The sequence below is a fragment of the Mus pahari genome, chromosome 1 (assembly GCF_900095145.1).
Source record: "Mus pahari chromosome 1, PAHARI_EIJ_v1.1, whole genome shotgun sequence".
NCBI lineage: Eukaryota > Metazoa > Chordata > Mammalia > Rodentia > Muridae > Mus > Mus pahari.
This window is the reverse complement of record NC_034590.1, coordinates 158,642,112-158,665,087: the sequence shown is the minus strand read 5'-3', so window position 1 is coordinate 158,665,087 and position 22,976 is coordinate 158,642,112. Positions and strand designations below refer to the sequence as shown.

General features: G+C 51.8%; 1 protein-coding gene across 3 annotated transcripts in view; it reads left to right on the top strand.

Annotated features, from left to right (window-relative positions):
• The window catches only part of Sh3pxd2a (SH3 and PX domains 2A), a 204,715-nt gene that overhangs the window by 156,100 nt on the left and 25,639 nt on the right, over positions 1–22,976 (top strand). For all 3 annotated transcript variants that reach the window (XM_021200454.2, XM_021200446.2, XM_029531346.1), the window contains one exon: positions 22,051–22,164. In XM_021200454.2, coding sequence (XP_021056113.1) covers positions 22,051–22,164 — 114 coding nt within the window. The remainder of the gene's footprint in view (positions 1–22,050; positions 22,165–22,976) is intronic.

The following is a 22,976-nucleotide window of genomic DNA, read 5'->3' as shown; positions in this document are numbered from 1 at the left end:
GAGAGAGAGAGAGAGAGAGAGAGAGAGAGAGAGAGAGAGAGAGAGAGAGAGAGAGCTGGTTTGCTCCTTCCTTCTGGAGATTCTGGTAATCAAGGTTCAAGCTCAGGTCACCCAGCTTGTGGGACAAATGTTTGCATTTAATCCTGTCAGCTAGAAGGCGTGTGTAAGAGAACCATTTGGGTAAGGGGTACCCCAAAACATGGGTGTCCGCAACCATTATTTGAGAGACTGTGTATGTAAGCAGAAAGTATGTATGCAAGAACCTGGAATTCAGATACTGGGTTTCAGATCTATTGTTTCGGGCTGAGGAGGCTGCTCTGTGGTGGAGCGCTTGCTTAACACGCTCAAAGCCTGGATTTCACCCCAGCACTGTAAGGAAGAAAGGAAGGAAAGGAGAGAAAAAGAAAGAAGGAAAGAAAAGAAGGAGGGAGGGAGGGNAGCCTGGATTTCACCCCAGCACTGTAAGGAAGAAAGGAAGGAAAGGAGAGAAAAAGAAAGAAGGAAAGAAAAGAAGGAGGGAGGGAGGGAAGAGAGGGAGAGAGAGAGAAGAAACATGCTCAAAGCCTGGATTTCACCTCCAGCACTATAAGAAAGGAAGGAAAGAAGAGAAAAAGAAAGAAGGAAAGGAAGGAGGGAGAGAGGGGGGAAGAAAAAGAGAGAGAGAGAGAGAGAGAGAGAGAGAGAGAGAGAATATGAATTAGAATCCAGTTACCCTGGCATTAGCAACAAGAATCAATTTGCTTCTTAAAAATGTTTTTATAGATTATTTTATTTTATGTATCTCAGCATTTGCCTTCATGTATGTATGCTTACCACATACATATCTGGTGCGTGCAGAGGCCAGGAGAGGGCATCCAGTTCTCTAGCACTGGAGTTATTGATGGGTCTATGGGTGCTGCAAAGTGAACGCAGGTCTTCTGTAAGAGCAACAAGTGCTACTAACTGCTGGGCCATCTTTCCAGCCCTTCAATTTTCTTTCTTCTTCTTCTTCTTCTTCTTCTTCTTCTTCTTCTTCTTCTTCTTCTTCTTCTTCTTCTTCTTCTTCTTCTTCTTCTTCTTTCTTTTTTAAGATTTATTTATTATTGTTTCTAAGTACACTGTAGCTGTCTTCAGACACCAGAAGAGGGCATCAGATCTCATTACGGATGGTTGTGAGCCACCATGTGGGTGCTGGGAACTGAACTCAGGACCTTCGGAAGAGCAGTTGGTGCTCTTAACCACTGAGCCATCTCTCCAGCCCCCCCGGTTTTCTTTTTCCAAAGAAAAAGAGGGCAGCGATCTGTACCACAGGGGCTATTTATTAACGTGAGGCATACTGTACTCATTAGTACGCTCATTCGTTTATTGCATGTTATTTGAATATTTCCTTTGTCTCGAGCACTATGATAATTGCTTATACACCCAGAGGGTTTGTATCTAATTGGTATGAGAATTCAAGCTCTTAAGATGTGGGCTGTATTGTGAGGGTAAGGTAGCTTCAATTTTTTTTTTTTTAAACTTACATTTATTTCTTAGGATTAGGGGCTGCCAGGGGGGTATTCATGGCATCGTTTGCAAGTGGAGTTCAGAGGATCACACATAGGAGGTGGGTCTCTCCTACTGGGTCAGTCCTGGAGATGAAACCCATGTGGTTAGACCATGTGGTGGCCAGTAGCCCTGCCCACTGATCCATCTCACCCACTTGGCAAAGCTTTTCTACACTTTCTGCTGTCTCAAGTTGACTCTGTTGAGCTTCTAAATCTTGTGCTTAAACTTTGCTTGACTAAGGAACAATCTGAATGCTGACCCAGACCTCCAGGCGGTGCTGCCTATGAAACGGACACCCGGCTAAAGACATGCTAAGCCGTTTCTAGAAAGGGTGGTTCATTTGCCAGATGCCTTGCGGATTCATGAACCAGCAGCATCCTTAACCCCCAAGCAGCCTGGTAAGAGTGAGGCTCCCTGGGTCAGTGTGCGTTCGGTGCCTTTGGAGGTGTTGTCTGGCCTTCACAAGGTCCTGTCGGAGCTCTCCAACAGCTCGCATGTGTGTCCTGTTGTACTTGCCTAGGCAGCGATTCCTGAGTCCATTCTGGTCCAAGGCTGTCTCTGGTATGCAGTGTGTGCACTTCATGACGAGGCTGGCAGGAGGAGGAAGGGCCAGAGAGCATAAATCCCTGAGCCAGCCAGCCCGGGGCCGTCAGCCCAGCTTTGATCACTGTGGACAGGGACCATCTTAGAACTGAGATTGTGAAATCTCTCATGAAAATCTCAGGCTTCAAGACAGATAGGCCTGGTCGTGTCCTGGATTTCTTTGTGTCCCTTGGAAAGTTTCTTGGATCCTCTCAGCATCAGTTTTCTTACCTATGTAACGGGGAACAACCGTACAGCCCCTGCTATGAAGTTGGAATCCTCTAACTCAAAAAGGCTCCGTGTTCAGGGACAGAGACATGGCGAGTGCCAGTGCATAATAGTGCAGGTAGCTCTCTGGACTGGGAACTTGCAATGATGCAAGATGGCAGTGCTGACCCAACATGCACAAAGCCCTGGTTTGACCCCTGGTACCACATAAACCACGCGTGATGGCACACATCTGTAATCCCAGCACTTGGAAGGTAGAGACAGGAGGATCTGAAGATCGAGGTCGTCCTTGGCTACATAGCAAATTTGAGGCCACTCTGGGCTTTACAAGATCCTGTCTCAAAATTGAACCATACCGATCTGGTACAGCAATGCAGTTTACCATCCTGGGCCAGTTTTCCCACCTAGCCAGAGAGTAAATGATACCCGGTGGTTCTGACAGCTCTGCGGGCCTGTGACACGGAGATAGCAGCAGAGGGATTACTGCCGGTGACGTTAAGACTGCACCTGCCAGAGCCACCTCCTTTGGAGCTCTTACTTGCACAGTAGTCCTTGTCCCAGCCTGTGACAAGAGAAGAACTTGTGACAGAAGCCAGACTCAAAAACAAATGCCTTCAACCAGATGCTTTACGCAAGGCTGGCAGTAAGGAGGCCCACCAAGGACACCGCCATGCCGACCATCAAAGTTCTGTCATCTGGTGCAGAGCTGAGGCACTGCCGGTCAAGACTGGGCCTAGGGGGCGGGGAGGGCACGCTTCTGGAAGATCCTTAGAAAATGAACACATTCCAGTGGGCAGAGGGCAGTGTGGGGTGGTAGGCAGGGACTAGGTACTCAAGGCAGAAGCTGTGTGGAAAGTTGGGCAGCCCTATGTCAATTAGCCACAGGCTTCCGTAAGCAGGAGGGCTGCCTGCTGAGGGGAGCTTGGCACCCACCTTGCAGGGCAGCAGGAGCAGGTGTTGGGGACAAGGAGACTCTAGAAATAGTGCTTTCTTCAAGCTATATGAGCCGTGGCTGTATTAGGAAGGTATCCAAGAGTTTGTCAGTTTGTCATTACCCAGTGCTCCCAGCCTCATGCCAGGAACCAGCTGCCAGGTGACAGGGAAGGGCAACAGCGCCGAGCTTTCCCTTGGTTGCACTTCCTACCTGCTCAGGTTGGACAGGAAGAGCAGCCAGTTACCTTCACCTGCCGCGTCTCTGTAGACAGAGGGGACCTGACTTTTCCGCGCGCACACACACACACACACACACACACACACACACACACACACACACGCGTCTGGATCCTTTGTTCCCAGTAAAAGTAGCAAGTCCCACTCCCTAGCTGAAGTACAGGGAGAAGCTCTTCCCTCGTGTCCTCGGCTCTTACGTAATGGGCTCTAGCTAAGTGCAGGGTACTTTGTGGGGAGTGTAATTTGTCAGAACCTCAGGGAATTTGGGTTGAAAAATTGCCCCTTCCCTGTTCTCTCCCCAGCTTACCCCCATGGCTGCTGATATCACACACTTCAGCACTTGGGTTTTCAGTAACCACTGTGGTAGCTGAGGGTAGCCCACGGCAACCACTCTCACTCCTATCAGCATCTTTTCAGATTCCATAACCTCATCCTCTAGGTGTCCAGTGCTGACCGAGACTCCTAGCCTTAAGGTGGGGATCAACTTGGGTGACCCAGTTAGCTCACATGACCTGAAAAGCCTTGTGGGAGTCGGTGTTCCAGGGGTTCCCCAGCTGGGAGCCCGTTGGATCCCCCAAAGCGGAGGAAACCTTCTGGTTCCTATAGCTCAGGTTCGTCTCTTTCTGATTGAAATGTGTGATATGAAACTGTCGTTTGAGTCTCACTGGCTCAGACCATTATATCTTCTTCCCTTCCTAGCTGGGCATCTCTCAGGCTCCTGCTAAAATTCATTTGTTTCTCTCAAGCTTCTATTGGCCTGGACTGTGGGGAAATGGCCCAGGAGAGCCACAGGGGGTGACAGAAAGCCAAACTCAGAGTCAGTCTGCCAAGGATTCATGGTCAAGCGAGCAAACTGCCTAGATCCGAAAATGACGCATGGTAGCTGCGTCTCCCTCTCCTATGGTCTGGTCTGTCGGGACGGTCACAGCCACCTTTGGCTCAACATGTCTTGGAATCTAAGTGGCCAGAAGTCTGTCTGTCTGTTCTCTCCGATGCCTGCTGGGAATCATCATGGGGGAGGTTAAGGCCACCTGGGGAAATGCCTGCCCCTGCCAGCTAGCTGGGGATTTTGAGCGTTTTCCAAGGTCATCTCTTTCTGAATCATAATATTTTAAGCTTCACAGGATAGAAAAGCATGCAGTTTATAAAACCTCTTGGTAAGAGACAAGGTGGAGTTTGGTGTTCTCTCTCTCCAAGGAGGAAACTGAAACCCAGGACAGTGAAGTAACTTGCCCCAGGGTTGCGCGGCCAGGAAGGCAGACGTGAGCTTTGTGTAGCATGGTCTCTCTAGGTTAGGAGCCTGAGTTCTTGCAGTCTGGAGTTTGCTTCTTTGGAAGGGCAAACTCCAGAAAGCTTTGCTGTGTGACTTCTCCATACCCTAAATGCTGGGAAGTAAAGGTCAGTTCCTCTGGAGCAGGAAAAGATCAAGGGCTGCAGGTCAGAGAGACTCTGAAGGAGGGTGGAGAAGGTGCCTTACATTCCCCATCTTGGCTCCCCAGGTCCTTCAGGAGGGGCTGGCCCACGTGAGTGGTAGGTCTGGAGGGCCTTGGGTATAGCCTGAGTTGTGCCTCCCCGGTACTAGTCCAGGTACCTCCAATGCATGTTGCCTTTCTCTGCTTGTAACCAAGCGGAACCATCCAGCCCCTCTCCTCCAGCGCCACACCATATGGTACGGCTCCTCCAACCTTGTCTCCTCTCTCACCTCCACGCCAGCCTTCAGTACTCAGGGAAATCCTGCCTCCGTAGCTGGCAGGCATTGAGAACCTACTGTGTGACCCATGCACATGCATAGGACTGGGCAGAGCAATGGACAGGAATCTACCATTGTCTTGCCCTCACCGACTGTGACATCCCTGAGCCTCAACATGTAATACAGATACCGTGAGCTGATGACATTCACCATGTAAAGCCAAAAGCAAGGTGAGGCTGACCACAGGAGGCTAGGGTTCGAAATGGCACATGGACCGGGTGCTATGGGTTTTGTGGAAGCTCAGTGCTAGACTGGGTAGAGAGAAGGCTCCTGAAGAAGGCGAATCTTAAAGGAGTGACAGGTGACTTGCCAGGGTAGAGACGTCAGGTGTTGCCCGCAGGGTGAATAGGTGGAAGTGAATAGGTGATGAGATGTGGCTGAAGGGAGGAGGTTACCCCTGAGTGGCTGAGTTCAGCTGCAGTTAAGTCAACTGAAAGGACCTACTGTGTGATATCAAATAGCAGTTATTCCCTGCCGTACAGAGGGAAGGAGGTGGGCAGGGCTGCCTCGTGGCTCTGGGACTTTGATACAGGGGAGACGGCTTCTAAGGCCTTAGAAGTATTATAACAGGTATCAGTGGACGGGCGCAGGGCTTTCCAGCCACTCTACCTGCCAAACCACTGCTCCCAACCGGGCCCTTTAGGCTGTGGCTGAGGCTAGAGTTTAGACTCACTTCCCCAGCCCTGGAAGTCTCATTCCCCTAACACATCTGCAAACACAGCCCGAGAATGCAGGCTTGCTTGTCTGCCTAGGCTCTTGAGTGAAGCTGGGGACAAGCTGGTGTGCTCCAGAGGATGCGGTACTGCCCGTGGCTGGCTGAGTCCCTGTCAGACCCCAGGCTTGGCCCCTGCAGCCTCCTCTCACGAAGGGCTCTGTGGCGGTTGGCTAGGCACCCAGGCCTGGCCTTCCCGGACACTTTTTCTTTCTCCTTTGTTTCCTGTTCTCCCAGGGCCCCAGCCTGCCCGTGGCTTGAAGCCTTCGTGCTCACGTATTTGAGTTGTTGGCTGGTTTGAACCGGTTTGTTGGGAGGAGATAGATAGCAGCCAAGTGTGGCAAGATTGCGGGGCCTTAGGTCCCTGTATCAGCCAGGACCTTCAGCATAAGCCTGGGCTCCTACATGGCCGGCTTGACCGACTGGCCTCCCTCTAGCCCGGTGGTGCTTGCTGCCAGCTCCAGACTCACACTTGTTGCCTGAGGCACTGGGTCAAGGGATCGCCACTTGGCACAGCACTCGGGGTGTCGTATTAATGGGCAGAGTCGTAGAGCCATTCTGGAAGGAAGCCAGGCTTTGCATAAGGTGTTCTTGGTCAATCTGCGCTCTAAGCTCAGCTACCAGTTAATGGGTTACCTCAAGCCACTTTGTCCCTTAGCACACCAGCTGCCCTTGTCTGAAGGGCAGAGGGGTGACAGCAGTGCCCACAGTTGCTTCTTGGATCTGACGCTCTCCTATTCCCTAACCACTGCACTTTTATCAACCGAGCCAGAAGTAGCCTCTTAGAGTTAGTTATGCTACCTCCCCACCACAGCTGGGCCTGTATAAACATACAAGTCTCTCTCCACACAGGCGGCACAGGGGAGGGGACAGTGGCCATGTTGCCCATCCCCCAGCCAGCTCTCCCCAGCTGCCAAACGGGTCAACGTCTGCAAGCAAGCGTCCCTGGATTTGTAACAATGATCACAGGGATGGTGGGCTCCTGGACACCTTTGGAATTGAGTTTTCGAGGCCAAATGCTTTGCAGATTAAATTTCCGGCAAGAGAACAGCTGAGCTTCCCTGAGCAGCAAAGGGGCTTCCATGTGTGCATGCATTGTTCTCCCTGATGAAAGGAAGAGGGAGAGGGTGGTCCAGTGCCCCCTCCCTCCTGCAGATGACATCAGCCACTGCTGATGCTTCTTAGGTTCTCTAGGACGTGCCTGGAACAGAAAGAATATCACGATAGGGTTTTGGGGTGGCTTTCCCCCCTCTTTAAATAATGTTTTTAAGGAGTTGCCATGGAGAACTGTTGGAAGCAGAGGGGCTGATGAATGTCTTTGGTCATGTCAGATGAGGACAAGATTACCCAAGTGAGGGAGAGTGTCCCTCCCGTCAGCAAGACTGTGGGGTTCCAGGGCTGCCCTGCCAGAAAGCTAGGGCCATAATCACAAACAGACTGCGATCACTTACAAGCAGAAGGATTACTTTAGACTCTTGGCTTTGGTGGGGAAGAATGTAGTTTCCCTCGGCCCCTCCCCCGCCCTCTCAAGTTTAAACAAGATCTGTGAAAGCCATAGCTCTGGGCCCTAAAGAGGCCAGAATCCAAGCCAGGGAGTCTTCTCACAGGCCCAGCTTTGGAGAGCTCCACCGAGCTCCATTGGTGCTGGGCTTGGGAACTGCCCCAAGCAATTTACCTTCCCCAATCCTCTTTGAGGCGAACTGGGGAATCTCACTTTCCCAGAGTCTTCCTGTCTTCCTGGGACTTCCTCTTTACCTACACAACTCACCATCCAAGTATCCAGGCATTTTTCTGCACACATGCCTTATACTTTCACAGTACATGATAAGGGAGGTCAGATGGCTGTCTCAGAGAAGAATACAGCTTAGCACACTGGGATGTTGGGGTCTAGCCTAGACCCAGGGGTGAGAATGACTTCTCATCCTTTTCCCCTTACCTCAGCTGGTGCTCCCCAGGCAAGCCTCAGATAGACTGACCCACTCCTGGGCATTAGAATGGCAGAGCCATGGCTTTTTATGGGGCGTGGTACCCTGGCTGGGTGGACCTTGTTGCTGAAGTAGGATTGTAACCAGCCATCTTTGAAAACGGCGAGGGAGTTTAGCTCATCATCTGGGCTTTGCATAAGGAAACTTAGCATCCAGGGGTCCTGTCTCACTGGCTCCCTTATAAATATTTACTCTCTCCTGCTTCCAGGGCCCAGCACTGGCCTAGGCCTCAATGAATAGGCAAATAGAAACTTAACTCCTTAGATCCAGAGGGCCACTGCTTACAGTGGGGTCAAAGCTCTTGACACAACCACAGGGAACATTTCAGACCTCTATCCAGACTGCCCTGAACAGCCCCATCTCTCAAACCCCATGAAGACAGCCCACCACCTTACCTGTAGATGTGGTTCCTGGATGGGAAACTGGATGAGATCTAAGCCAGCAGGGGTAGGTTCTGATCTGGAGGCCAAGGCAGGAGGAAGGGGATAGAGACGCTGCATTCCCATTTAAGGGTCAGGCTAGGCTGACAACATGTTATTACCAATACTGCTGCTTCTCGGTAAAATGGCATTGTAGCATACTGTGGCTAAGGGCTAGGCACTTAGATGGGATTGTCTTGGGCTTGTCATTGCCAAAGTGTATTTAGAAGAAGATGCTTATAGCCCATCTCTGCCCCCACGTTCTGCCATTAGACTCTAGCTAGGTCTTCTCACCAAAGAGTATTTCTAGAATGGAGTTCCCCCTCCAAGAGTTCAGGATTGGTTGGACAACTTGACAGCTGAGAGATGAGAATGTTGAGAGCGATCTAAGTCAGTTACCTCCCCAGCGTCTCTGCTGGAAGAGGGGTTATTGATCAGCCTTATTCAGAATGGAGAAATCCAGAGCCAGGCAAACAAGCAGGCGTGACATTAAAAGCTTTTTGTTCATTTCTTCGCACACAGACCTTTATCTCCTGTTGTGTGTGCCAGGCACAGAGATGTGTTACAAAGACCTTCGTGAAGAACTAAAGAGGCAACCGAGTTACGCATCATTGCTTGGCTAAGAGGACCTTCCCTGTGTCCCTCCCTTCTAGTTTTGGTAGTATTGGGAGAGCTACCTCTCTCGTTGGTAATCCTATGTGTCTATCACCACTGTGTGGTCAATCACTGTAGAGAATATGTAGCAAGCTGGGCATAGACTAGGGGAATATCTGGTTTGGGGTGATCTTTCTCTAACACTGGGTAGCATCTCCATTAGACACATTCTCAGAAACCAAGGAAATAAGTTGATGCAAGTGAGGTGGAGCAGGAAGTGCGGAGAGCCTCTTACTTACTACACAAACCCCTCCAAGGCTCCCAGATCATCATCCCAGGACAGGGTGGTTTAGAGATGTGCTGCTTTCTGGAGATGGGGGATGAGACGGCTTTGCATGTGGCAGATTACACAGCCAGGCACAGAGCAGAATGCCCTTTCCTGTGGTTATCACCCCTCAGTCCTGCACAGTGTAGTAACGCGACCTCAGTCATACAGATCAATCAGCCATGGCCATGCAGTGCCATAGCCCAGGTCTTCACATGTGCTGGGCAGCACCCAGGTAACCAGCCCTGTGCTTCTGTAGGCCCTGTGCTTCTGTAGGCCCTGTGCTTCTGTAGGCCCTGTGCTTTTGTAGGCCCTGTGCTTTTGTTGCCACCATGGCAAGGAGCTGTTTTGGATGCAGCTGTCTCTCCTGTGTTCTCAGGGGTAAGGGGAGCAGGTCTCTGGGGTCTCTGGGGCAGCCCCCCCCCCAAGAGCTCCAAGTTGAACCCGTTAGGGAGGGCTTCTTTGTGGGTCCTGGTATGTGAACCTATGCATATGGTCCCAATGGAGCCTGTGGCCAGACTGCGTGGCTTCCTCAGATGGGTACCTCCTCCCTACCCCATTCCTCTAGGAGCCTTAACCTGGGAGTAGGCCTGTCCCTGGTGAGTGGCCTTCTGTCCTCCCTGAAGTTCGATTTTCCACTCCTATGAGGGAGAGGCCCGAGCAGAAGTGCTCCAACTGGGTTCGCCACCAGGTTGCGGGGCTCTCGTGGATGGGAGTGTCTGCCTCCTGCATGGCCAGGGCCCTTTACACCGCCAACAACAATAGTCTGTGTTTCAGTTCCCTAGGTCAGAGCTCCCTGAGTGAGAGGAGGTGCTGTCCGCGACTTCCCAGCACTGGGGAGCTGGAGGAGAAGGATCACCCAAGGGATAGCTGCACCCCATTCTAGCAGGACAGAAGGCTAGAGAGATGGGGGCTGAGAACCAGCCTAGCACCAGCTCGCATGGACCCCAGGAGCTGAGCGTGGGAGACCGTGAGCCTGTGCAGAGACGGCTGGGGAGACTGTGTAGATCAGAGAAGCCCGTGTCCTCAGCAACCACTGACTAGGTCCCCTCTGTATCCAAAACACCCAAGCCAGGCTGGGGGCTCCACAAGATGCTGTCCCCGGAGATCTCTTACTCTAGCTGGGGCCACGGTCACTCAAACCTCAGGTCAGGGTCCTGCAGCTGAGGGGAGGAAACCGTAGTGGCAGCGAAGAGGGAGACAGAACTTCACAGACGGGGTAGCATGAAGCACAGGACCTGAACACAGTGACCAAACAGAGAAACCAACACAAGAGAGAACTCGGAGTCCTCCCACGGGGCTGAAAAAGAACAAGACAGAAATCCTTTCCCCCAAGGGACCATGACATACTAGCACTCAGCTCCCTTGCTACCAAGTAGCCAGCCAGTGACCATCATGCAGCTAACTGTGCGCTCCAGGCTTTCTAGCTATAAAATTGGGATAATACTCGAATCCCATGCGACTACAGAGAAAGAAAATAGCCAAGCGGTAGTGATTTCCCATCCTTTTCCTCTGACAGGCAGGGGTGGGCAACCATCGAGTCCCTGGCCGTATGTGACCCCTATGGGCAGAGGGGTCTGTTGGATTCCCTTATTTCCCCCATCCCCCAGCAACCTAGAGACTTTCCAGAACAAGTTTGTCATCTATCACCTTAGCAGCCTTAGGGTAGGGAGGGCAGGGGTCTGTCCCCATTCTTCAGAGGGAAGTCATTTGCAGGCTACCTCACAGTCTGCTGAAGGCCAAGCTGTGTGTAGCCCAGGGCCTGCAGAACGATCAGCCACAGGACTAGTTCAGTGTTTCCCAGAGAGCAGTTTATACCCATGTGATGCTGGACACCTACGGAGTAAGTAGCTCTTCATCTCCCCACCTTTCTCTCCCTCCACATCCACACTGGGTCCAGGAGAAGGTGTTCAATGAGGCTTCTAGAGTGTCAGTACGTTGTCTGGCAGCCTTTGTTTAAGAGGAAAATCTGACCTAGTCAAGGATCTCGTTGAACTCGACTCAGTGTCTTGCTGAACAGCAAGGCATTGCTGTCTGACTTTTTCCAGTTATCTTCTACCAGGGATTGTGGTTTTCCACTCGGTGTATGACACAGGGGAACAAATATAAAAGCGTGTTTATATTTGTTTTGTCGGCTGAAGCAAACACTAGTACAGGGGTTGCTCCGATGGCTTGATGAGTTGTTTGAGGGGTTGGGGCACTCCAAGTGGGACAACTTCTGCTGCCCCACAGTGTACTAGAGTGACACCAGCGGCTCCCAGTTTCCAACTGGGAGAGGAGCCTGGAAAAGCCTGAGCACTGGTGGTGGCTGCTCCCCATACCACACAGAGGAATCCACGTTGTCAGAAAGCTGCTGACGTCAGGCGGTGCAGAATTCTTGCAAGCCCTCTATTTAAAATTCCCCAGAAATGAAATAAGGAGGGTTTGGAGGGAGGAATGCCCTCGGCAAATTGTAGAGTGGGTTTGCACTGTTTATGGAGATGGTCTTTAAAGTTGCAGTTGCCCCCGTTTTATTTTTGTCCAATTGGAGCGGGGCGGGGCTCAGCTGGGAGATAGGCAACATCGCTTAGTAGAAGCCTATGCAGTCCTAAGGCTGGGGAACTCCTGGTTTTAGCAGAAAGAGAAAAGGGAAGTCATACACAAACACATCCGTGTGTCCTTCTTAGGTGCTGGAAGGAACACTTGCTGCCCTCCAGAAGCCTCAGGTTCCATTCCCAGCACGTGTACCTATCAGATGGTTTACAACCACTTGTGACTCCAGTACTAGGGCATGCGACAACTTCTTCTGGCCTCCAAAGGCACCTGTATGCACAAGACACACACTCACAAAATCACACACACACAAAAAAAAACAAAAAAAAAACAAAAAAAAACTAACAAAAGTGAAATCACCAGACAATCTGGGAACTCCATCAGCGATGGGATCCCTCATGAGATCCTGGGTCCCCCGCCCCAGCATTGCCACCTACCCCCCCAAACTGGCAACCACAGGGGCATCTACAGCCTTAGCTCCACATTGCCAAAACAAAGCCAGTCCTGCTGCTAGGCACTCTGCTCTTCTGAGGTGTCTGCTTGTTTGTTTTCTCCCTCTCCCCACAACCTTGGTAAACCACTGGATTTCAGACTCCCCTTCCTACACACAACACCTCCTCCTTCAGCCTCTTCCTCCAGGTGACAAACAGGTGTCAATTCTGATAGGAGGTGTGTCCCCTGAAACCTTCATCCACCCTACCTCCCATCCACCCAAGCGTGGTCTTGGCAGTACAGGAAAGAAAGCTCTATGCAGCCTGTGTATTTCACACTGTGGGCATAGTTGGTCCCTTAATGTTCAGTCTTGGCTTAATGTTCCACAATGACTGGCTTTCTCTTCAGATCTCCTCACTTACACAGGGAACAGAATACAGCTAGCCTCCTCCTCGGTTGTAGCAAAGTTCAAACTCTCCCAGCCTCCATTCCCCCTGGTTGGGCCTGACTGCCTCAGTTGTTTATTCATTGGAAATAAAAGGATGAATGAGTCACTTTAAATACAGCCACAGAGCTAGCTCCTACAGCTCAGTTAGTGACGAATTGTGCACTATGGTGACCCCATACATAAGGTTAAAATGGAATTGAAGAATTCCTATCTCCTGGTTGTGCTGGAGATGTCATGATGTCATGGTGGAAAGCGTAACTCACGTTGGTGATGCTGGTGTAAGTAAGTCTGTCCTGCTATAATCTGTACATTCAGTAGGCAGAGGCAGGGGGATCACAAAGTCAAGGACAGCCTGGGCCGTATAGTGAGGCTCTGTCTTAAAGGAACAAAAAAACAAAAACAAACAAACAAAAACTAACAAGGTTTGCTTGCTTGTTTATTTGTTTTGTTCGTTTGAACAGGGTCTCACTATGTAGCCCCAACAGGCCTTGAACTCACAGAGACCCGCCTGCCTCTGCCCTCCCAACACAGGGATTAAAGGTGTGTGCCACCATGCCTGGCCCAACCATTTAAGTTGCAGTATCTATCATATGAAAATACAACACATATAATTATGCCCAGTATATACCGTGTGAATGATGAGTAACTATGTTACTAACAGCTATTTGCTATACTGCAGTTTTTAACAGTGTTTTAGTATGTACTCCCATTTTTATAGTTACAAAATTACTCTAACTCTCTGCCATGTTGTGTTGTTACTGGTCTCTTACACTCCACATTTGTTTCATCAACTGTATAACAAGACCCCTTCAGGTAACTGAGCCAGGCCACTTAGGTGTATGGTTTTAGTACATTCTGCGCTGTTCATATAACAGTGAAGTCTTAATACACTTTGCAGAAATTGTCCCCATCATTAGGTGGCACATGTCTTTGCATATGCAAGCTATAGAATACCTAGTTGTGGAATATGGTAAATAACGATGTGGTGTTGTGTGGGGATATCTGATGTTTGAGAAACGCTGATCCTAAGTCACCGTTACTTGGCAGAACTCTCGGGTACAGATCTTGTACTGGAAAGCCTCTTTGGTCTGGGTGTTCCTGCCTTGCTCTGTTACACAGCCTAGAGGAGATGGCTCTGAGAGATGGTAACTGGGAGGTGAGGCTGATGGGATAAAAGCCACACCTTTGACTATTTTAAGACTGGCTTGCTTGAAGGCAGCATTGTTGTGGAGAGGAAGCAGTAAATGGGCAGGTTTCATCTGTGAGGTAGAGTTTGCAGGGTGAGGTATAGAAACATCAGGGCTGGTGAGGTACACCTACTCAGCAGGTAAATGTGCATGCCTCATAAGCCTGCAAACTGGAGTTGGTCCCCAGGACCCACCTCAGGATGAACGAGCAGTTCCTGTTGGCCGTCTGTGGAAGGGCTGGCTGACTGGAGGGCTTGGAAGGAAAGCTGCAGGGAAGTTGCCTGTCACCACCCAGACCTGGTGCTTGTCCCACTACAGCCACTTAGCTGTGCAGCGTGCACGTCATGTTCCCAGGGCAGCCTGGGATTTCAGGTTGGGAGACGCCCCTCTCCTTCCCTCCTGTGCCAATCCAACACCCCCCCCCCCCCCCGCGCAGGATACTCCCAATGTCCACCTAAGTTATATTGTTGCTTTGGTTTGGCTTGGTTTTTTGAGATGGAGTCTCATAGATGGTAGGGTAGCCTGAAACTCTCCTTGTAGCCGAGGCTGAGCCTGTCCTCCTGATCCTCTCCACCTCTGGGTACTGGGGTCACAGGTGTGTTCCTCTAGACCTGCTTTATGCAGTGCTGGGAATGGAGCCAAGAGCTTCATGAATGCTGGGCGAGCGCTCTACCAACTTAGCTATATCCTCAGCTAAGGTATAACAAGATATTTATTTTATTTATGTGGGTAGGGTTCCGTGTAGGGGTATTTGTACTTGTGTGCAGGTACCCACAGGCTGGAAGCATCAGATCCCCTGGAATGGAGTTACAGACAATTCTAGGCTGCCCAACTTGGGTGCTAAGAACTCAGACCCCCTGCTAGACCAGCATATACTCCTAACTGCTGAGCCACATCTCCAAACCAACATCCTCCATCAGGTCAAAGGACAAATGGAAGATACTTCTAAGGTCCCTGTTTTAAGCTGTGCCTTTTTTATCTCTCCATTTGATTCTTAGCATCTTGTTAGATTCTGACCCATCACTACCATCTGTTTAGACCCCTCCCTGCTGGCTTCTGGTTCTTGCGAGGCTGCTTCTAAATGAGATGGTGCCACCAACACAGCATGTATGTCCTCACCCTGTCCTGATTAAAACATCTCTCAGGACAGGCTTCTTTGTGTCAGCCCTCTGTAGACAAGCCAGCCAGCAGCTGCACTACAGCCCCAGATCCAAAGGCAGGGAAGTCTGGGCTTCGGCACCTCCCAACCAACCAGGTTAGCAGGTGACTTGGCTCTCAGAACCCCCAACCTCTCTGTCCCGCACAGTTAGGTTAGTGTGTAAAACTCCATCCAGTGCCTGGTTAGCATTCCTGGGGAATCTCCCCTCACTCCGGATCTGATCACTGGACATCTCCGGTTTCTTCAGCGAGCCTTGCATCAGCCACTAGCACATGCAGGGCAGGAGCTGCACGGGCCCTGCTGTCACACTAAGCCAGCTCACCCAGTGTGTAGCTGTGCCCTGCTGTCCTGCACATCCCAGTGACGATGTCTTTTCCTCTCCATTCCTCGCCGCCACCTCTCCCTGCTGAAACACTGCCTACCTCCCTTCCTCTTTCTCTCTCCCCCTTTCTTCCTTCCCAGGGTCTCATGCAGCCAAGGCTGGCCTCAGACCCACTACACAGCAAAGGATGGCCTTGAACTTGTGACCCTCCTTTCTCTGCCTTCCATTGCTAGGTTGCAGGCGTGCACCACCATGTACAGTTTATCAGACCCACATGTTTTCAGTGGGGACCTTGCCAGATCAGAGCCAAACAGCAACGTTGCTGAGACTAAATTCACACACACACACACACACACACACACACACACACACACACAAAACACGCTGATCACTTAAGGTCCTTCTGCCCAGCCCTGAGGTCTTCGTTTCTTCTCCATGACTTGCACTTAAAAAGTGTGAGGCCAGCTCTTGGCAAGTCTTTAGAAATCAGGTGTAATTTTGAATCTTTTTATCTAACTTATAATTAAGTTTTATTACTGTATATATTAAATTATTAGAATAAGGAGGGATAGCTGATCCTTATACATATACTGTGCTTTCTAGGGCTACTTTACAGATGAAAAAATTGTTGCATTTCATTAGTTAGGAAGCACACCGCTGGGATTGCATACCAGACAGTATATGGTTGGAGAGCCCTTGATTAAACCTGTGTCTGCCTTCTGTTATGTACCCCTCTCTGCCTGCAATTGCTTGATAGATGAACTACCTTCTTAGTACCTTGCCCACAACACTGCTGGACTCCATCAGAGCCCTGTGTGCTTGACAGATCCCAGCCTAAGTATGGATCGATCCAGTGAGGTGGGCGGTACAAGCTAGGAGAGACGGCAGCAGCCCAGCCTCTGTCTCCTTGCCACGGACTCCACGGAGCCTTCCAGATGGTGATGTAGGCAGTTTGTGCTCATGGTCTTGGAATCCAGGCACCCTGGGAAGGCTCTGGACCCTCTGGCCTCAAGGCCCCATATGGGGAAAGGGAGTGGAGTGGGCCTTGGACAACAAAATAGGGCGAGTGCCAAGGGTAAGACTAGGTGAGTGGGTCAGGAGGCCAGGCGCTGTGTGTGTGCACACAAGAGGGACTGGGGAGCCCTCGACCAGCTCCAAAGCCTCTCCTGTTTTCTTTGGACAGTGGAGGCCACATGCTGAGAACTGGAGTGTGTCTTGGCAGGAGGATGCCCGGACAGAACCTTCTGACCAGGGGAGGCCTGGCCCAGGGATGTTAGCCTTTTGCTGTTCTTAAAGGCACAGCATGTGTTGAGTGGGCTGCATTTCCTGTTCCTCTGGTCCCTCTAGAGAGAAGCCCCAGATCTGCTACAAGGAGATAGGAAGGAAATGGAGCTGAGGCCAGGACTTTAGGGCTCGGCCATGGCCAGGTGGTGTGTGCAGGTGACTTATGCCTGGGCAGTCCTTCTCATTGGATGCTCACTAATCCAAGGAAGAAAGATAGGGCTGCTTAGGCACATCACACTTCTAGAGAAAAGAAGACCTGACACAGAGTGGGGGCATTTGCGGCAGCAAGTTAGGGTGCTGCTTGAGGGTTCTGGTAGGATGGGTTTCAGGCTCCCCCAAATCCAAACCATCAAGACCCCAAATGTCTGCAGTCTCTTTAGTACCTAGGTGCATGTCACACCATTTGTCACCTGCGTATGGAAGCCTGAAGAGGCCCGGGTCAGAGGTAGAGCCACACATGAACTCACTCTGCAGTGGGCAAGAGTTGGGACACTGCGTTAGGTACAAAAGTGAGGCACTCACCTAAAGGTGCTAAGTTTCTCAAATTCCAAAATCAGAGTTGTGGCCCGTCTCAGAATCCTGGGTTTGGGCCAAGGGGCTGACACCAGTGCTGGAGCCAGGAAAAGGGGCCTCTCCTGTTGGCCTCACAGCTAGCTGTGTGCCCTGCCTGGGGGGCTGGAGAAGGAGAACCTCCAGCGTGCTCTTGGGGGTGGCTTTCCTTTCACTGGAACAGTGCCTGGCATGTACCAGGAGCTCAGTAAAAATCCCAGGTGATTGACAGTTCTGTGTCCCTGTTTGAGGGGAGTCTCCTCCCCAGATAGTTATTATCCTTGTATGCCAATGAGGCTCACAGAGGGCCAGTGGCCCAGTTAGGAAGTGGTGAAGCCAGGTTTCAAACTGGACCCAGTCCCAGGGTGAGCAGAGCCAGAAGAGTGGGGGGAGTGGGGGCCTCAAGGAAGACACATCTCAACATCTGGAAGGATTGGGAGGATTTCAGGAGGGGAGGAAAGGAGTAGGGGCTCCCCTCCCCCGCCATCTGCTTTGTCCTAGGCTGAGCAGTGACCTCAGAGGACTTTATTAACATCCTAATTGTATACAGCTGGCCTCACTCTAGCTCTAATGAGTTCATTATCCTCCCTACTTAAGGAGGCCATTGTGGCCTGGTCACCCTGGGGACAGCAGTGGCCTGGGGGTGCCCGTCACTTCCTGCCAACCCCCAGCCATGCTCAGCCCCTCCTGAAGAGGCTTCTGTCCTGCTGCTCTTCCTATGTCTCTCTCTTTCTCTCTCTCTTTCTCACTCTCTGTCTCTCTCTGTCTCTGTCTCTGTCTCTCTCTCTCTCATATGCCCCCACCCCCCACCCCTGCCTTGCCTCCATGTGGAAGAGTCAAACTTCATTCCCAGAAACTGGCCAGACAGGTAGACTCATAGTGACCAACCAAATGGTCACAGGAGATACCTGTGGCCTGAGGCGGGGGCACCTGGCTCCTGAGCCTGAGCAGTTCCTTCCTGGGGCTGGGCCTGGTCTGTGTCTTCCACATCCACACCCTTAGGCAACCGTGTCCTCTCTCTCTAGCGCCTTGGCACTTAGACCAAGATAAAGAGGGAGGCCTCTCCCGTGGGCCTTTGCTTCCTGGGGAGACCCTGGGGAAGAAGGAGGAACCTCAGAGGTTTGTCCTTCTGGATGACTCCGCAGCCTGGGGTTCCGCCTGGAAGACGCTTTACAGGTCACACACCCGCAGGGAGCTCTCTCAGGCCTCTCTGAAACGAATCCCTGCCGTTCTCCACCCAGGAACAAAGAGTGGGAGCCCCTCCCCTCCCCCATGGGCCCTCTAGGTGACATAGCTACCCTGCTTGTGTGGACAGGTGTGGACGCTTAGCCATCCATCAGCAGCCACACCACTCTGGGACTAGCTGAGCCCAGCCACCAGTCCGTTCTCTGATTCTCCTCTTCAGCCTTGGCAGATGGATGCTCATATCAGAGGGGAGACTGAGAATCAGAAAGGTTAGTAGGTTGCACAGCTAGGCTATATTAAGCCAGGATAACATAAGTGACAATTGAGGGACCCAGTGTGTCACCTGTACCATCTAGAGTGGCTAAGACTCAGAGCTCTAGATGAACTCTCTAGGTTTATCACCTTTCCTCATCTCTAAAGTGGGAAACTTAATGACAATGATGTCATTTCTCAGAATAAAGTAAATAAAGCGGCCTACATAGGGAGTTGAACGTTCTTACTGTGGTTGGCTGTAATTGTGTAATGCATGCAGATGCAGACCTAGCTCTGGTCCCATATGTCATGTGCCCACCCACACATAGATGGGTATACATACATAACCACCCTTCCCCCCACTCAGTATACCCTTGTCCATACGTGAGCACGCGCGCGTACACACACACACACTGATGGAAAAGTACATGTATTGCAGTGCATTTAGAAACCCCACAGGTTTCTAAATCATATCACCTGCCCAGTTCTGCAAGTGTTGGGGCGGGAGCAGAAGCTTAGGCTAGTGTTCCTAGGCAGTGCTGGACACTGGGCTCTAAGGATGATGACGTTTTCAGCCCCAGGTCCTGCAAGAGAATGAAGTTCTAAGTTGATGTCCAGCAGAGGCTTGGGTATGGCCAGACTCTTCAGGTTTCTCTCTGCCCTGACTGTTCTGGACCTTGCTCTGTAGGCCAGGCTGGCCTCAAACTCACAGAGATGCACCTGCCTCTCCTTCCCGAGTGCTAGGATTTAAAGCGTGTGCTACCACACCCAGCCTGGCATGTCCCATTTTAAAGAGGCTACCTGGACACAGCGTGAGGTACACAGGAACCTAGTGATGGTGCTCTACTCACTGGGTGTCACTGCCATTCCGCCTCTTAGCAAATCTCCATCCAGTCCCCACTTCTAGAACCAAAGCCTGTGCAGTAGAAGTGTGACAGATGAAGACAGGCGTCCCTCACGAGCCCTCTGCCTATAGAAGGGATGAGCATCCTTAGCTCCTGCCAGGATGACTTGGGAGCCCCGTCCTGGGAGACAGCCACCCAACCTCCATTAGACCACCAAGTCACCTGCCTTCCTACTTGGGACCCTGAGGAGTTGCTACAAATATTGGCGTGAGCTTTGGCTTTCAGGAGTCTCTTGAAAAGTGACCCCAAGTTGGTAGTACCCCTTGAGTCCCGTGGGTCCACTTGGTGAGCATGATTGATTGGTACTCAAGCCCACATCGGTTCTCACCCACCTGAGTCCAGCAGAAGAGGGAGGAAGGCTTCCACTACAAGCCTAGGTGAAGGAGCAGGTGGTGATCTTGCTATCTCTGTAGCTACCCCCTTGCTCTTCAGACATCCAAATGGAGGCAGCCTGCCGCCTTCCAGGTTCAGGAGAGGTGGTCAGGGAGGCCCTTTTCACATCTATGGATGCTGACCTGACCAACCCTATCGGGCTTCTCCGGGCACCGAGAGCATCTATTACCCAAATGTCAGAGCATTCGAGGTAAAGGCAGAGGATGAGTGGAGGCCCCCACCATCGCTGAGCATCCCCAGCCTGACTTGAGCTTCAAAGTGAGCATCTAACTCCCACCGTCTCTAGTTCTCTGAAAGCACTTCTGTCCGTTGGCCCCAGGATGGGAGCCGCCTGGGCAAGCTCCCAGAAGCTTAGTGAGGCAGGTCATCTGGTGCCCTGAGAGCCACCCACAGCCCAGAGACTGGAGTGCTACAGGGTGTCAGTAGAGTATTTCTGGCCCTGGCCTGCCTGACTACCGGCCTGTTCCCACAGGTGGGTACCAGCACCTCCCCATCCTAAACTGCTCAGTGGCCTCAACTGTTCTCTCATTAGAAGTCAAATCGCCCTTCTTCCTTAGCCCAGAGACCCATCGTCTTGTAGCTCATGCCTAGCTTCCTTCTTCTGGCCTTTTGGGCCTCCAAGAAGGCCTCGAAGAGAAGTCCCCATGGAGGTTGTCCGTGTGTCCATGTGTGTGGCCGGGTCTTGCCATCACAGCGTAGCTCGGAGGGCAGGCCTAATACTCAGGTTCTAGTCAAGGCTGGGTAGTTGCTCTGCGCTGTGGGGAAGAAGGCTTCTGCCGGCCTCTCTTTCACCCCTGGAAGAAATGAACGCCGTGGCCTATACCAGGCAGCCAGCAAGGGCCCTGGGCCATGGGATTTGAGCTAGGGAACTGGCCCAGCTGTCAGCAGCAGAGGAAACGGAGACCCCAGAGTGTCAGAGACCCCAGAGAGTCAGTGACCCCAGAGTGTCAGTGACCCAACCGAGACTCCGAGGCATACAGGCCAGGGCCTCAATGGGCTTTGCAGAGCGTCAAGCAGAGGACTGTGGAGTCTTCTTCAAGGGTGGGATGGCTGGTCCACAGACTTTGGAAACCCTGGCCTGCTGTAAGGGACAGAGAGGGCCTAATTTAAGACCTAGGGAATGACTTTTGTTCTAAGGGCTGCCCGGCTATTTCTTCTCTCTGTTGTTTTCTTATTACCCATGAAGCATCTCCTCCACCTTCCCAGGCCAAGCCCAGCTTGGGGGTGCCTAGGAGAACCTCCCCTGTGTCTTCTCAGGCTGCCACTTGCTGCCGCCTAAAAGAAACCTTGGAAACTCTGAACTGGACCCAGAGAGTCTGCCTTGAACAGAAAGGAACCCCGAGGCCAGATAATGTGGAGGACAAAGGAGAGAAGGGAGGGGAGAGGGGGCAAGTAAGGGTCGTCTGAAAACAGCCAGGGGTCCCAAGACCTAAACTTCAGATATTTTATTCCGTAACTGATTCTTGAGTGAATGAGCAAGCGAATGAGCAGACACCATGAATGGACAAGAGCTATGAATGAGCCTTTGTCATGTGACCTGCCTGTGGGAGGTCACGTGAGGATGCTGTGCGCACATTTACTGTGATTGCAGTGTCAGCACCCTTCAAGGGCAGCTGGGAGCAGGTGAAGTGGGAGCACTGCTGACCCGTGCTGGGGAAAAGAAACACTGACTGTCAGTCTCTGTGAGGCCACCATGCTTTTCAAAGCCAGAGGCTGCCCAACTGCAGGGAGACTGAGAAGAAAGATGGAGGGTGCCTTGTGCTCTGACAGACTCTCCTCACCTCCCTGGGCAATGCATTCAACCCTGGGGTGGGGTACCACTGTTCCCACTACACCTAATGTATTGTTTACATCAAATGTGCATGACTGTGGGGGAGGGGCCTCTCACTCTCTTCTCAGGAAGAATATTTATCTTTTCTGCCGTAATTGATCAAGGACATTCCCCAGGTTGTCTGGGTTAGTGCCTTGCCCTCTGACCACTTCTGCCGTCCATGTCCTGGTCCCCGCGCCTGCCTCCACTATCCAGCAGGCATTCACAGCCTGCCTCCACCATCTGGCAGGCATTCACAGCCTCTTCTCTCTTGTCCCCTCTCTCTTGTCCCCTTTGTAGGCTGGTGGTTTGTGAGCACATCTGAGGAGCAAGGTTGGGTCCCCGCCACCTACTTGGAGGCCCAGAATGGCACACGAGACGACTCGGACATCAACACCTCCAAGACTGGGGAAGGTGAGGCCTGTGGATTCATAGGAGAGCAATCACTGGAGTGGGGGTTTCTAGGGGCCAGCCCCTCCTAGAGGCAGTTCCCTGACTCCTCCCTAAGTCACCTCAGCTGCTATAGTGGGTTGGATTTTACCCAAGCCCCTTCTGTTGCGATTCACTCACTGAGACCAGCCCACATGGTCACCTCATACCCTGGCCCATCTTTGTCAGCCTCCATGTGGGGCTCGGGACAGGGAAAGCTCTCTTAGGCTGTGGACTTTCAGCTTTGTCACCGTTAGGGTAGAGAACATGCTGAGTGCTGGAAACCCTGGGTTTCCCTCAAGAACTCCACAGACACCTGCCGGCAAGCCGACCCCAAGCGTGAATTGTGTGGACACAGTCCTGTAATCTGTAATCCTGCTCAGGACACTGGTGGCTGTCCGGTGAGCCCCTCTCAGCTTCCCAGATACTGGGGTGCTCCAGTTCCCACACAGACGCTCCAGCTGGCTCTGGCTCTGTAAGATTCCTCTGGGTGTTTCTTCATGCATCTCAGAGACTGCCTTCGCCCTCAAAGCCACCAGTACCCCAATAAGTGTGAGCCCCCCCCCCCACTTCCCAGATTCCTGCTGTTAATGTCTCCCGACTGTCCTGTGGCCTGGCAGCAGGAATCCTTTGCCCTAACGGTCAGTCAATAGGAATGATCCAGGTGGCTGTGTCTGAAGGCCAGAGAGATGTGGTCCTGCCACCCACAGCCCAGGCCTCCTTCTGGCTTATTCCTCTGCTGCTGCTGCCCAGGCCAAGTGAACAGTCAGGGCCAGATCCTTCTTCATCCTTTGTTG